This window comes from Mus musculus, chromosome 11 (genome assembly GCF_000001635.26).
Source record: "Mus musculus strain C57BL/6J chromosome 11, GRCm38.p6 C57BL/6J".
Taxonomy (NCBI): domain Eukaryota; kingdom Metazoa; phylum Chordata; class Mammalia; order Rodentia; family Muridae; genus Mus; species Mus musculus.
Window position 1 is genome coordinate 54000297 of NC_000077.6, and position 15938 is coordinate 54016234.

The following is a 15938-nucleotide window of genomic DNA, read 5'->3' on the forward strand; positions in this document are numbered from 1 at the left end:
TGTCAACCTATGCATGTCTAGCTTTCAAGAAGAAAATTGCCTGGGGCAAACCCTTTTGTCTTATGGACCAGTCCTTCAGCTGGGATGCTAGTGGAGACACCAGGGGAATGTGTCTTTCCCACTTGTGAGGCGGAATGTCTTTCAGTTCTTCTTGGGCTGATCATTAAACTGGCTAAGAGAGAAGTTCTCTCTGAGGGACACCAGGAAGGGGCCCCGAGTCTGGCAGATGCAAGAAGCTCCCTGTGTGCTCACCTGGGGGAAAGACCCATGGCAGAGATGACTCCCAGATTGGCTCACCCAGATCCCTGTAGTCTCCCTCTGTCCCATGGGCTTCTGATCCTAGGCAAAGCCTGGCTTCTCAGGGTCTCTGGAGAACAGAATCCCCACATCCCAATACAAGAGCATGTCCTAGTTCTGACGAGACCATGGGCAGCTCCAGGAGATTATGCCACTAATTGGCTCCTCTACCTTCCCTTTGTCATCCAGCCCCAGGAAGCACTGGGCACTCTCCATAAGGAGGCAGCAGGACATGCACCCCAATGCAACTGAAGCCTGCTGCACATTCTAGCTCAGGAGACAAGCCTGGGGAATGGATGTGCTAGGATGGACTGAGGGGGCAGTGCCCTGCATCATAATGGGTAGAGAGTGTGGGCTCCTCTATGCTAAGTCCCCCTGTGAGGGTTAATACTGCTTGTCAATTTGATGGGATCTAGAATCACCTAGGAGACAAATCTCTGGCATATTTGTGAGGGATTTCTGTTGTGGATTGGTTCTAATGCTATTTGTGTTCATTCGGCTCCCAAAATCACAGGGAACCCACACGTCTGAACTGAGGGTCCCTGTCCCCAGTTGGCTCTGACTGGGAAATAAAGTTGCCAGCAGCCAATGGATGGGCAGGGAGACAGAGGTGGGGCCTTTAGGATTCCTGGACAAGAAATGCAGAAGAGAAGGAAGAGGGCATCCCACCATGACAAGGGTGTAGGAGACCACACCGGGAAAGTGCAGGAGGGAGAGACGGCTGAAATGTAGATGCAAAGGGGAAAGCAGCCCCTGGAGGACCCCAGAAGGGTCCAGGGCAGCAAGGATAAAATACAGATTTAGTAAGTGTGTTAACTCAGGAATATTGGAGGGGAGTGTGTTAGCCACATGGAGGTTCAGAAGTGGCCTAACCATTAAGCTAGTTATACCATATTAAAATATAAAGTGTGTGTGTGTGTGTGTGTGTGTGTGTTTCCATCTGGGATCCAGAACATAAGGGCAGGTGGTGAGAAGTGTGTGTGTACCTGCCAGGAGATAGAGCAGATTTAACAAATTACCTCATCAGGTTTCTAGATCGACTTAACTGGGGAGAAAGGTCCCCATAAATGTGGGTGGAGCCAGGGTATGGGAGAGGGTGCTGGGCTGAATAAAAAAGAGAAGGCCAGGTGGGCACAAGCATTCATTTCTCTGCTTCCTGACTGGAGATACAGTGTGGTTGGGGGACTCCAACTTCTGCTGCCACGACACAGAAAATGAGATCTGGGTTTTTGAGATAAGCTAGCCTATGGTATTTGGCTATGCTATTTCATTCAAATAGGCCAGGACAAATTTATATTTCAAGTTTAAAGCATTTAAAGGTTGGAGTATAGCTTAGTTATACAGTGCATGCAAGAAGCCCTTGGTTTGATCCTTAATACAAAAAGATATGTACATTAATAAATTAGTGAAAAACAATACAAAATAGGTGGCTGATAAAAAGCCATGTAATTGATGTAGTTAAATCTCAAATATGACTGAGATCCCTGGTAGCCAAAGTTATAGAACATGCCATCAAGTGTATGCTCATTGAAAGGGAAACATATGGATTGGATCAAATGAGCTTTAAACATGTCTAAAGAGAAGCTACAGCAAGGATGGCAGGGGTGGGGTGGGGTCGTGGTTGGGTGTTGATGTTAGAAGTCTGAAAAATACTGAATTAGTGAGCTCAGTCAAGGCAGGAGGTGGTTAGGTTTTCTGAAGACAGAGAACCAGAGGGCGCTGTTGCGCTGCAGGAAAACCCGCAGCCACCAGGTCCATCCTTCCACCAAGCCCTCCCTTGCTGAGAAGCGGTTCTTTACAGGGGATGAAGGAGATCCACTGCTGGCATCTTACCCAGCAGTCTGTAGGCAGGTTGAGGGTGCTATGCCTGAGACTAACACAGGGCCTAGAAAGCTGGGGTGAGAGGGTCAATGACCCTGATTTTGAGTCTCACTTCCCCCACCCTGGGAGGTGTATCCTGTGTGTGTTGCTCTGAGGAGCATGAGTTTAGTTGGCCTTTTGTACTATCCTAAGACTCTTGCAAGCCTAGTGAGGTTTTTAAGAGCAGCCTAGAAGAAGGCTCATTCCTGTACTGCTTTGGGAACAATTCAGGTTCTGGAATCAACACAGAGATTAATCCCCAGGATGAACATTTTACCATCCCAAGCATCCAGATTCCCAGAGCTGGGAAGATCAAAGTTCAGGGAACTTCTCAAATGAAAATCTGTTAGGTTCAAATCTGGCTTCAAGGAAAAGAAAACCAACAGAAGCCTGGAAAGTAGCTGTTTTACTCGTGAAACACCAGAGGGCACTGCTGTGCTGCAGGAAAACCAGCAGCCACCATGTCTGTCTTTCCACAAAGTCCTCCTCCCCTGTAGAAGTGCCTGGGATGCCATCTGTTCTGGGACAGATCAGTTTTCAGCGACACTTTCAGGCCTTCAGACCTAAGATCGTAACACAAGTGTTATCCCAGAACCTAATGTTAGCAGTTTCCCTCCGAGCCCGCTAGAATGAGAAGGGTGGACCCAAGCAGACAGCGAGCCCTGTGAGTGCAGTCTTCTCTGTTAACTGTTGGCCTGACACACCTAAGCTCCTGCCCACCCTTGACCTGGCCCTCTTCTTCTCTACCCTGCACTCGAGGCCATGGCCACGTGGGAAGGAGGGTTGTGGAAGGCAGTGCCAGAGCTGTGGTACTTGAGGGGGCTGGGGCTGCTGCTGGGTGGCTGGGCCTGTGGATAAAGTGCTTGCAGTACAAGGATGAGGATGTGAGCTCAAATGCCCAGGACCCGCTTAAAAGAGCTGGGCACTGTGGAACACGCCTGAGAACCCAGTGCTGATGGGACAGAGACAGGAGGCCTCTGGGGTAAGTTACCTGAGAGCTCCAAGTTTAATGTAAGTTTATGCCAAAGAATAAGGTGAATGGCCAGCTGGCTGGCTCAGTGCCAGTCCTGGTCAGCTGAGTTGACTCCCAGGGCCCAGCGTGGTGGGAGGAGAAAATGAAGTCCCACTAGTTCTCTGCTTTTCACCCGTGTGCTATGGCTTGCATGCACCCCCTTTCCTCATACAAAATAAACATTCATTTAGAAAAATAGGCAGAGAGCAATTGTGAAGGACATCCAGTGTTTCCCTCTGCATTAACCTGCCCACACTCCTGAGCTCATACTTATGCATACATAAACACTCACAGAGACAGACAGATAGACACACAGATAGACAAACACAGACACATAGAGACATACATACATACATACATACATACATACATACAGACAGACAGACAGACACAAGTTAAATAAGTAAAATGCATCAGAGGATGAGGCTGTCTGGCATAGACCACTCCTTGCTCCCAGCCGGGGCTGCTCTGACTTTGTCCTCCCATCCAGAGGGACCCTCACGTCCCACCCTTCCCAGGTCTTACATCACTTACTGCTTGCAGCTCTTTTCTTTCTACACAAACGTCTCTGCTCTCTACAGACATAATAATATTTGTTATGGTGAAGTGTTGTTGTTGTTTTGCTTTTAAGAGACATGGTATTGCTACATAGCCCAGGCTATCCTAAAACTGATCATTCTCCTGTCTCTGTCTCCTGAGAACATGTGTGCATCTTCACAGATAACCTCAGAAAAACTCCTGTCGCTCTCCTCATCCTCCTCGGAAGGCTGAGAACCTCGCTCCTCATGCCAGGGCCTGCTTAATGGAGGGCTGCTTATTGAGCCACGCGGAACCCTGTGTCTCCTGCTTGCACTATCCCTTCCTGTGAGTCCTCTTCCCTCAGACACGAGGCTGGGCCCGTGGCAAGAGGCCATTCACCAATAATTAAAGGAATGGAATTTGGACAATTCCACCTTGGCAACCTGACAGAGGGTGTGCATGTATTTGGCTAACACAACATAACACGGCTAAGGCCAGTGAGTCACAAACTCCTGAGAGCAATCAGAACTACATAGCCAGGTGTAGGAAAGGCTATTCGACCTCTATGATAGAGCACGATCAATAGTTAAGCTGGAACAATGGGAAAAGACTGTGATAATTTGGGGCCAACTAAAATGCTTGTTCTAAGTATTATAGGACTTTGTGTTTATTATGCTGTGGGTATACTACCTCACCTCCTTTCATAATGAGGGGGTGTTAGGTGGTGGGAATCACACTTTTCAGAGCACCCCTGAACAACTTCTATGAAACTCACCTCATTTCCTCCTCCAGAGAAGCTGGAGAGTGTCTAGGGCCTCCCCAAGGCCTAGGAACTGATGGCTTGCCCTCCCTCAGCTTGGCCTTCCAACAGTAGGACTGTTATCAGAGAGGCACAGCTGTCCTGTGTGGAGCTCATATGCTCTGGGTGTGGGCTCAGAAGCAGGCCAGAGCAGCTCTGCCCAGGTGGGACAAAATCCTGCCACCTAGCAAGTGCCTTTCCTTCCTCTGTATATGGCACATCGACCCCACTAAGTTGCTTTGTAGGCCACCAGCCTTCTGCTTTCACAGCCCAGCTCGAGGGCTTTATGTCCTCTGTTGTCTCTCCCCCAGGACCTCCCGTCCCTCACTCCTTGCTCCTGAGAATGTGTCTCTGCTGTTGTGTGGCTACTTCTGCCTAGGTCAAGCTCTTGTATTTGGCCATATTCTGGCCCAATACTGATGGCCTCCTGTGAGCTCCAGTCCTGCTGTGACTGGCTCAAAGCTGCAGCCTCCTCCTCCACCACACACACACACACACACACACACACACAAGATTGAGGACACTCTGGATACACACTCTATGGCGCCCTCCTCCCTGGCCTTTCACAGGGTTGCAAGGAGGGACATCGAAACCCAGAAGTCATTCCTACCTAGTATGAAGGCCACCACGTAGTTGGAGATCTGGCCCATGCCCACAATGGCAAACAACACAGTGAACATCTCCCAGTTGGTTGAGAAAATCTGCACGAAGCTGAATCCAGTCTGCACAGCCATGGTTGCAAAGAGGACTTTCTTCCTGCCAAACCTAGAGGACACAGCATAACACTGTAAGCCAGGGTCAGTTGTAACACCAAGCCTAGCCTCACTGTAGGCTCTGTCTTGTGTCAGCACTAAGGCAGATGTATGTTTGGTTTCCCTTTGTCCTCCCCTGTGACATTCTGCCAGCCTCCTCCCTGGAGGAGCATCTGTCTGCCCAGGAACTACCTTCCGAGGTACCAAGCCTTGCTTCTGGAAAACACAGGACATCTTCCGTGAGAGTCACATTGACAAATCTGATCTTTAGAAGGAGCTGTAGGGAGGCTGGGCGCAGGGGCATGTTCTAGTGGACAGAGTTGCTTAGCATGAATGAAACTTTGGCTTTGACCCCCCAGAATGGGAAAGACTGGGTATGGTGGGGCATATTTGCCATCTCAGCACTTGAGAGGTTGAGGCAGGAGGATCAGGAGCTCAAGGCCACTGTTAGCTACATAGCAGTTTTGAGGCCATCCTCAACCATCCTGGGCCTGTCTCAAAACAAAACAAAACAAAACAAAACAAAACAAAACAGAACAAAACAAAACAAAACCCTTCAAAGTGCAGTTTGAAGACACTTCTTCTATCACCCACATGGGAATTCTGTAAGTTTAAAAATTCCCTGAAGGGTGGTTGCTTCTTAACCTTGGCTGCACTTGGAACCACCCAGAGAGCTTTAAAAATGACAGACAGTTCTTGACTTACAATGGTTCAGCTTAGGATGTCATGCCTTTACAACAGTAGGTAAGTGCTGTACACTCAGTTAGGGTACCAGCTTGGAATTCTGCCCTTGAATTCTATGCACTCTCCGTGCTGGACAAGGTTGTGGCCTGTGGGCCTCTCTGTCTGTGCCAAGCAGCAACACTGAGCTACCTAGCTGATGGACAGTGAGGGGAGGCAACCGGCCCCCTACAGCTGGCTGTTTGCTGAGCTGGCATGCGGTATTAGCTGTTTGAAGAGTTTTACAACCTAACATCTCTTCAGATGGGCTTATCAGGACAGGCCAAGCAGCAACACTGAGCTACCTAGCTGATGGACAGTGAGGGGAGGCAACCGGCCCCCTACAGCTGGCTGTTTGCTGAGCTGGCATGCGGTATTAGCTGTTTGAAGAGTTTTACAACCTAACATCTCTTCAGATGGGCTTATCAGGACAGGCCTAAGGGAAAGTTAAGAGCATTCCCTACTCATACCAGCACCCCACTTTGCCCGGGTCTTGTTTATTTGCAATGCAGGGTGAGTATTTGGGGTGTGATGAAGTTTCTCAGGTGTGTCTATGTGTCTCTAAAATTGAAAACAACTGCTTTATGAGGTGATGTCATTCTGAGCCATGTCTGTTGCGCCGCTCATCAATTTAAGCTTTAAATATTCATTCTGGTAATGACCCATGGGCAGGTGGAGGATGGGCTTTAAAGCTTTGGGGAGGGTAAGAACACCAGGAAGCCTCATCCAACACTGCCAGTTAGCATTCCTGCCTGCCTTGGCCACAAGAGCAGGTAAACACAACTTGGGATACTTCGATCTTGTCCTCACGAAGCCTGCAAGCTCTGGAGGCCAAAAGCCAGCCTGGGTCAGCCCTGTGGCTGCAGGCCCAGCCATGGCTCAGTTCCCAGGCTCAGAGTGCATAGCAGGGGCTGCTTGGCTTGAATCTAGCTTTCGGCTGTTTGTACAGCAATGACATGTCACCTACCCCCTACCCTGTCAAGAGTTGGGGGCAGAGTGTAGGGCAATGATGATAACAGCATCCTGTTCTGTAAAGGGACGTGTGGTCCAAGGGCTCCACTTTCTAGTGAGGTTGATACTTGCATCTCTTTTGGCCAAAGCCCCGTGAGTTCAGCCTGGGAGTGTGACAGGAGTGGGTCTTGGCAGGATGTTGAGGCTGGAGTTACATCTTAGTACCATCTGTGAAAGACTTATTCATTTACTGTGCTAGTTTGTCACTCAAGGCAGCGTCTTGTCATGTAGGGGTGATACAGTCAAGACTGCACAGTAGGTCTATCTGGGAAAGATTTATCTAATTAGTTAGTCACATAGAGTCTTGATATAGAGTCCATGCTGACATCGAATTTGTAATCTTCTCAGCCCTAGCATCCCAAGCGCTAGGCTCCTCCTATTATTTACCCAGTGCCTAAAGGGTTCTTCCCTGTGTAGAAAGCCCATGAATTTGATCTTGTGTCAAGATGGGCTGACATGATAAATAGCTACACCCCATCGCTCCCCATCCAAGGTCCTTACCTGTCTGACAGCTGCCCAGACACGAAGGAGCCGCAGAGAACGCCTACGAAGAACAGGGAGGTGGTGAGGGGTGTCTTCCAGTCATCCTCACACACCAGATTCCACTGCCAACAAGACAGCATGCAACGTGAGCCCAGTCCTCCAGCACGACCCACCCGTGCCCCACTCCAAGGAGCGCCAGATGGATGCCGGATGCACTGCCCTCCCTTGTGCCAGCAGGCTGGCTCTGTGCAAAAGGTACAGGCCAGACAACTCTGGGTCTGACTCTGCCATTCAATGTGACGAGTAGCTTGGGGTGTGCCAAAGTCCCTCATTGAAATGCAGCTTCCTCTTCAAGAGGAAGGAGATGGCTTTAACCGCTTATATAAAGTATCAAGAGGGCCAGCGAACCCTCAACCGTAAAGCAGTATGAAGCAAAGGAATCTCTGTCCTTTTTGAGGCCGCCCTGCACAGAGGGAGAGATTTGAAAAGCCAGGAAAGTAGGCCATAAGACATGGCCAGTTGGTCCAAGAATAAAATGTCATCTCCTCTGCTGGAAACTGAAAATAGCCCCAGTGCTGGGTGAGTTTATTTTTTTAAGCAGACTTCTCTGGAAAGTGTTGGCTCCCTGACACCCTAAAACCTAGATGGAGCATCTGACCCATCCCAGGGACCACTGTTCTAGCCCTACCCACCCTTTTTAAGGGTTGTCTAAGCCGGCTTCCTCAAATCCTCACCCCTTCTTTCCATAGCCTTCCCAACAACATGGTCCCTCCCAGTCAGCAAAGCCCCGTGGGCTGCTACCAAGCTAACAAGTTCCTGCTGCTGGATCCATAAAACCAGTTTCAGCTCGAGTTTCTGTTCCCAGATTTCCTCTGAAGTCAATTCAACCCAGTCTCAAGGGAGGCTGCAGAGAGTTCAAAGTGTGCTTGATGATCTTTGTTTGCGAATTTTGGACTTGCAGTATGTATGGGAACAGTGTGTCGCAAGACGATCCCGCTGAGGAGAAGGACCCTTGTCTCCGGCCTATTCCTCGCTCCCCTGGGTGGGCATCCCATGTCCACGACATTTGCAGGGCAGTTCTGTTCTTATTCCCTATCTGTTCTTATTCCCTATAGCTGCTCTCAAAGTATAGTTGATTTAAATTAATTCATGCATATGCATCATTCCATATCTCATCCTGTGGTACAGAGAGATCTTTCTAGAAACACAAACAAACAAAACCACATAAGCCAAGAAGCTAAGGCAATCAGGGCAGACAGAAAGTCCGGGAGGTTAGAAAAACTCAGGTCAGAGGTCACACCAGCCAGTCCTGCTCAAGGGTCTACTTCTGGCAATGGGGTTTAAGAGATGGCTTTACCCCTTCTCAGCTTTAGAAGGGCCTCATGACCCACAGTGATTAAGCCTTCTGCAGAACAACAGCTTGCCTAAGTCCCGAGACTCAAGAATTAGTCCTTGAGACTTCTTTCCGTGAAGGGTCACTCTAGACCCCTGATGCTGGCTGGAGAGTCAAAACATGGCTCTGCAGAAGAAGACCATGGACAGGGAAGTCAGCTCTAACGCTCAGAAGCAACCCAAGGACCCGCCTGAGGCTATTCGAGTTGCCTCACCCCATGCTATGGTGTGACTGTTCATTAAGACTGTTCACAGAGAAATTTAATCCCTATTGTAAAGGATTAAGCAAGTAGACAGACTTAGTTCAATGATGGCATTTGGAGGTAAGAATTTGGAGTGGTGATTAAGGTTAAATGAGGTGATAAGGGTGGGGCTTAATCCAAAGGGACAGCAGCTTCGGAAGAGAATAGATCTAAGTAAACTGAGTTTTCTGTCTCACTGATGTCCTGTGCAAGACACTGAACTTGAACTCCACCTTCATAACCTGGAGTTGAATAAGCCTTTATTCTGTATGTGTGCTGGCATGTGTGGATGGTTTGTGAATAGTGTGTTACATACATGTGAGTGTGCACCCACACACACTGGGTGGGGGGAGAGGATGATGTCAGGTGTCTTCCACTATCACTTTCTGCCTTATTCCTTTGAAACAGGGACTCTCATTGAACTGGAAGCCCCCAGTTTGGATAGGCTAGCTGGCCAGTGCACTTCCAGGAACTGCTGTCTCCAACACTTAATGCAGGTTACAGACATGTGCAGCCATTCCTGGCAATTATTTTTACATGATTCCTGGGGATTTGAACTCAGGTATAAGCACCTGTACAGCGAGTACTCTTCCTCACTGAGCCATCTTGCCAGTCCAAACCTTCAGTCTTTATACATTACCTAGAAATGGGACCAGCGAGATGGCTCAGAGTGCTCAGGGGCTTGCTGAGTAAGCCTGGCCACCTGAGTTCAATTCCTGGAGCTCGTGTAAAGGTGGAAGGAGGGAACCAACTTCACAAAGTTGTCCTCTGACCTTCACCTTCACTCTGTGGTACAGCCCCCCCATCAGCCACCCACACTAATATTAATAAATTAAATAAAGTTAAAGAATAATTACTCAGAAATAAAAATGGACCTGAGGTCCCTGAACTCTGGGAGACGAGAGAGACAACAAGCCTTCTCCTGCTGTCCAGCCAGGTTCCTCCTATGCTCTGTCAGCCTATGGACCAGAAGGGAGTAGCAGGCGAGATGTACCTGCATGAATGGGTGTCTTCTTCCAAATCGAGCTGGCCAAAGCTTGGAAGGCAGCTTTGAGTTCTAACAGAGAGACATCGCTATATGGCCAAGGCAAGCCCACCCTTCTTCCAGGAATGTGACACCAGGAGACAACTGCTCAGGACTATGGGGCGAAGGCTGACATAATGGAGTTCAGCCATGTACAGCACCCAACCAATCTTATGCCAGCAGAGGTGTTAACCATGAAGCCACCAACCATCACTATTCCAGCTGCATCTAGGCAGCAAAGAACTTCTAAGTAGGATATTCTCTGCTTTGTGGTTTTGTTTTGCTTTTCAACTGTTTCACTGCCAGGCAAAGAAAGGACTTCATGACAAGCATGGTGGCCCACACCTTTAGTCCCAGGACTTGGGAGGCAGAGGCAGGCAGATCTTTGAGTTCAAGGCTAGCCTGGTCTACAGAGTGAGTTCCAGGACAGCCAGGACTACCAGAAAAACCTTGTCTCGAAAAACTCAAGCCAACCAATTAACCAACCAAACAAAAGGACTTAAGAGACAGAAAGGGGGAAGAGAAAGGCAGTTTGAGAAGGACCCAGACCCAGCATGAGCAAAAACAGTGACGGGGATTCTATGTAACATGTGTGGTCCCAGTGCAAACTGAACTCTCTGGATCCAGGACTCAAAAACTGCAAGTTTACAAAATTTAGATGACCCCTGACCTCTTCTCTCTTTCTTTAGTTCTCTCTCTCTCTCTCTCTCTCTCTCTCTCTCTCTCTCTCTCTCTCTCTCTCTCTCTTTCTTTCTCTCTCTCTCTCCCCTCTGTATACATACACATCAGAGGTCAACATCAAACACTGCACCTCAGGTGCTATCCACTTTAGTTTTTGAGACAGGGTCTCTCAGGAGACCTGAGGCTTGCTATTTATCAAGGCTGGTTGGTCAGGAAAGCCTTAGGGGTCTCTCTGTCTACCCCTTCCCAGTGCTGGTATAGCAAATGTACTTCTACACGCTGAGCTTTTCCACATGGGCTCCGGGGCTCAGACTCAGGTCATACTGTTTGCATGGCAAACACTTGATGAATGAGTCATCTTCCTCACCTCTGAAATTAAGGGTTTCTAGCCAGGTATGGTGGTGCAAGTCTAGAGGAGCAAGAGTTTTGAGGCTAGCCTGTCCTATATACAGCAAGCCCTTGGTTGAAAAAAAAATAAAGCTTTTAAAGAAAGAAAAAAATTCAAAACACACAAAGCAGAACAATGTGATCAAGTGTGGCCTTGTGTGGCTGCTACACAGGCTGCACACCATGAAGCTAGCCTCTGGTGAGGGGATCAAACCTGGGCTCTCTGGACAGAAGGATGGGTGCTGGGGTTGGGAGTGAGATTGGCCTAGCTCGCTGCAACTCTCTCTCCTGGAGACCATGGCTGTGGGTCTCTTTCCCTCCATGAGAAGGAAGATGTGCCCAACAAGGTGTCCTGACCAGCCATGAACACCCAGTAGCCATATGAGGCACTGCATGTCTTTCAGAACCTTGGCAAAGGTAAAGGCTAAACAATATGGCTTCCCATGGTTAGACCTGGCTCTCTAGATTCTTTTGAGGGCTTTTGTGCCCAAGGTGTCTCTTTGGAAAGCTGTGAGGGGCTTGGGTTGGCTGACAAATCTTAGCTGCAGCTTGTGGGGCTATAGTCCAGTTAACCAAGCCACAGTCCAAAAGGAAGCCCTTCCACCCAAAGGTCTGTTGTTGGGGAAGCTACTGCCCATGGGAGCAATGCTGTAGTATATCTGCTGGAAGACCGATTTCTCTTGATGGGACAGAACTGCTCCCTGCACGTGAATTACACACATAAGCACACAAACACACTTCCAGTTGGAGGATCAGAACCTAGAGGCGGAAACCTCAGTAGCCAGCTGGCTGGCATCACTTCGGGACTGTTCTTTTAAACCAAACATTAATGTTCCCAAAACGGGCTCCCCATCTCCTCTCTGGTGAAAGAGTGAAATGTGGCAACCAGCTGGCTCAAGCTATGTAGGGGGAGGAGTACTGGATATGCACCCCCAGATCCTCAGGGTCTAAGACTGAGGTTCCTTCCACAGAGCAGGGTGCCATCTACCCAGATAGATCGTATGTCCTTCAGTTCTGTTTCAATAGATAAAAACCAGGCCAGAAGGTCATGAGGAACAGTCTGAGCATGTGGGTCCACGGCAGAATGCTTACCCAGCAAACACAAAGCCCTGGATTCAATCTTACACTGCTGGGAGGAAAACAAACAAACAAGAAGAGATGAAAGATCACTCTTGGCTTCCTGTGCCTCCCAAAACTCAGCATAATAAGAGTAACAACCATAGTGGGTTTTTGTTTTGTTTTGTTGAGATGAAGTCTCAAATAGCCCAGGCTGACTTTGAACTTGCTATGTATTTGATCACCTTGAACTTGTGATCGTCCCAATGGCTGAGATTACAGACCTGTGCCACCATAACCAGTGACTATAGTGTACTGGGTGCTTAGCGTACATGCTGTATTGCTTCAAGAGCTCTCAATGTTGTCCTATGGGATGGGTACTCTTTTTTCTCGTTTCATAAATAAATAAATAAATAAATAAATGAATAAATAAATGAATAAATAAATAAATAAATAAAGGCAGGCATTGGAGCGATGAAGGAACCCATCCAAATTCTTTTTTTTAGTGGACCGATGAAAGGAATTAATTAATCATTTGTTCAGCTGACATTAAATACCTGCTCCAGGCCAGGGTACGTGCTAGGCACAGGACATAGTTCTTTCCTTCATAAAAGCTCAAGGTCAAGCAAGACAGGCCAGCTATGCACGTGTGTCTGCATGAGGCCAGCATCCTTGTTAGTAGGCTCTACTCTAGCTAGAGGGAAAGAAAAAGGCAGCCTCCCATATCCTTCATCAGAAGGATTACGCTCCCATGCCTGAATAATTAGTACAACAGTGTTTTAGACTCTAGAGCAACATGGGGCTGGGCACTTGGTACATACCCAAACTGTTGATGGATGCATTTGGACCAAGTTAGGAGTAACAGCAAAGTGTGGTTCTGGGGCTAGGGGGTACCTATACTTTCAAGCACTAGACTTGAAAGACACCTATGATTTTGAGCTCTCCTAGTAGTTTAAGCCTGGCAGCTTCAGCTTGTACAAAAGCTATAAAAGACCATAAAGACAAGTCCTGCACAAAACTGAAAACCCTGCAAGGCCGTCTGATGTTGAGCAAAGAGGGCAGGCTTTCTTGGATACTGGCACTTCTCATATGCAGCCTCGCCTCTCGTTCACTTTTATCAGCCTGCTTCCTTATTAAACAATCAACTGTATGTATGTGAGGTATGTGCATGTGTTTTGTGTATGTACACAGGTATGTACCTGTGCACGTTCATGAGGAGGCCAGAGGTCCGAGTGGCTGTGTGTGTACGTGTGGAGGTCTTCCTCCACTGTGCATATTTTGAGACAAGGTCTCTCACCAAGCTTGAGCTTGCCATTTGGCTAGGGGGATCTGCTTGTTTCTATGCCCTTGCCAGCACTGGGGTTACAGCACTATACTATCATGCCAGGCTTTTATGTGGGCATTTGGGATCCGAGCACGGTCCCTGTGCTTTCAAGGCAGCCACCTTACTGATGGAGTCATCTCCCCAGTCCATCTGCTCTATCGTCATCTTTAAAGATGGGACCCAAGTCCCTCCTGAGACAGGAAGTGTGCAAGTGCAAGCAAACTTGTTTAAGGAAAGGTTACCTCTCAAACATCCCATACCTTTGTGCTAAGGAAAGCCATGACTTAAAGTTGCACAGATGATAGTGTTTACCTGACTTGAGGAAAGGGATTCTTACAAGTAAAACTTCTTCCATCCAAGTATGAAAAAAGCTAGAAAAACTCTTACCACAAGGTCTAAAATCCTTCTACAAACAGACTTTAATCCCAGAGGTGACTGAATAAGAAATTAGCATCGGTCCACTTAAGAATGAGCAACAACGGGTCTCTACAGTGTCCTCTCAGGTTAGCCTCCTCCCGGGAGGAGAGACAGAGGCAACAGTTAACATAGGCATCCACCCCAGCTCTTTCCTTATAACTTGGCTGTGAAATCTCTTGACCATCTGCAAAATAAACAAACAGAAACAAAGAAACCCCGAGTGTTTAATTCCTTTTTGTTAATGATAGGTTTGTTGAGATATACTTTACATAACAGAAATCACACTTGTACACTGTGCAGTTCTGTACTTCTTGATGTGGCCAAAGAACCGAGTGTGCGGTGTCTTCAGGCCTTTGTGAGCTTGTTTGTGTGTGTGCACATGCATGTATCCATGCATGCGTGTTTCTGTTCAATACTGATAGTATGTATATGTGTGCGTGTATGTATGTATGTATGTATGTATGTATGTATGTATGTATGTATGTATGTATGTGTGTGTTTCTGTGTGATAGTGCTGGTGCCTGGTTGCCATGGTCCTTGTGTGGAGGTCAGAGGAGAACCTGGGGCATCTGGCCTTGCTTGAGGTAGGGTCTCTTTTTGGTTGCCATTGTGTCCACCTGATTAACTGGTCCTTGAGCTTCTAGAGAGTCCCGTTTCTACCTCCCATCTTTCCCTAGGAGCAGTGAGATCACAGACACATAATAGTTCATCTGGCTTTACAAGGGTTCTGGGGATCCGAACTCAGGCCCTCATGCTTATGCCGCAAGCACTTTACTCACGGAGGCAGCTCCCCAGTCCAACATCTTCTACTTTTGAATATGTCACCACTCTTGAACAAGCTCTCAAGCCCATCAGCAGGCAACCCTGTTCAATTCTCTTCCCAGCCTAGACACTCTCATCCAGTATCGGACCATGTGGGTTTCTTTACTGGGGATGAGTCATACAATACAGTCTTTAATTTGGTTACTTTTTCTTTTGTTTTGTAGTCCTAGGGACAGAACTGAAGGTTTTGCCCCTGCTGGGCAAGCACTCTGACTCTGAGCCACACTCTCAATCTGACATGCTGTCTTTTACCATAGGCCTTTTTCATATGGTGTGATGCTTTCAAGGTGCATCACGCTGTGGAAGCCTGGTTCAGTATTTCATTCCTTTTTACTGATGGATAATATTCATAGTATTGATATGGCATGGTGTTATCTAAATGTATAGACATTGCACTGTTTGTGGCTACCGTGTATAATGCCATCATACGTATTTATGTCGAAGACTTTGTATAGACACATATTTTCATTTCCCTTAGGAAATTTACTGTATTTCCAATAGTAATGTAATAGTTGGGTTATATGGTAAATATATGCTTAGCCCTTAGGGGAGTTCTCTGTTTTCCAAAGTGGCAATTTCATTTTATAACCCCATTAACAGTGAATGAGGTTTTCAAATTCTCCATAGCACTTGCTGGTGTATACCTCTTTAATTCTGATCAACCAATTCTGATATAAGGAAGTCTCTCATCATGGTTTTGATGGGCATTTTCTAATGATTCTCAATGTTGAATATTTTGCATTGTATATGCTGATCAATTTGGGGACTATTGACATCTTGACCATGTGTTTTCTGTTTCAATAACAGAAACCGGGATGTCTTTTTATTTATATCTTTAATTTCTTTTAATGATGTCCTGTAGCTTTCAGAGTATACATTTTGAAAATTTTTGGTGACATTTAATCCTAAACAGATTTCTTCAAATGTTGCACTCCCAAAACCAGTCTTAATTTACTTTTATTTACATGTATGTGCCTGGGTGAGTTCAGGGACATGGAGGCCAGAAGAGGATGCTGCATCTCCTAAGGCTAGAGGTATAGGAGTTAAGCTGCCAAACGTGGGTGCTGGGACTCGAACCCTTGTCCTGGGCAAGAGCAGTGTGCACTCCAAACCACCAGGGCCATCTCTTTAGTCCCTTTA

General features: G+C 47.4%; 1 protein-coding gene across 7 annotated transcripts in view; it reads right to left on the reverse strand.

Moving 5' to 3' along the window:
• Slc22a4 (solute carrier family 22 (organic cation transporter), member 4) overlaps window positions 1-15938 on the reverse strand; it is a 46926-nt gene that overhangs the window by 17182 nt on the left and 13806 nt on the right. For 3 of the 7 annotated variants that reach the window (XR_003949460.1, XR_003949459.1, NM_019687.4), the window contains exons 2-3: window positions 7472-7575; window positions 5098-5252 (exon numbers count right to left, since the gene is read on the reverse strand). Coding sequence is in view for 5 of the 7 variants with exons in the window: in NM_019687.4 (NP_062661.1) it covers window positions 5098-5252; window positions 7472-7575 (259 nt within the window). In the remaining 2 variants the exon portion in view is untranslated. Of the gene's footprint in view, window positions 1-5097; window positions 5253-7471; window positions 7576-13946; window positions 14161-15938 lie in introns of all 7 variants that reach the window. The other 4 variants (XM_006533512.3, XM_011249065.2, XM_017314588.2 and 1 more) reach the window with 4 other exon arrangements.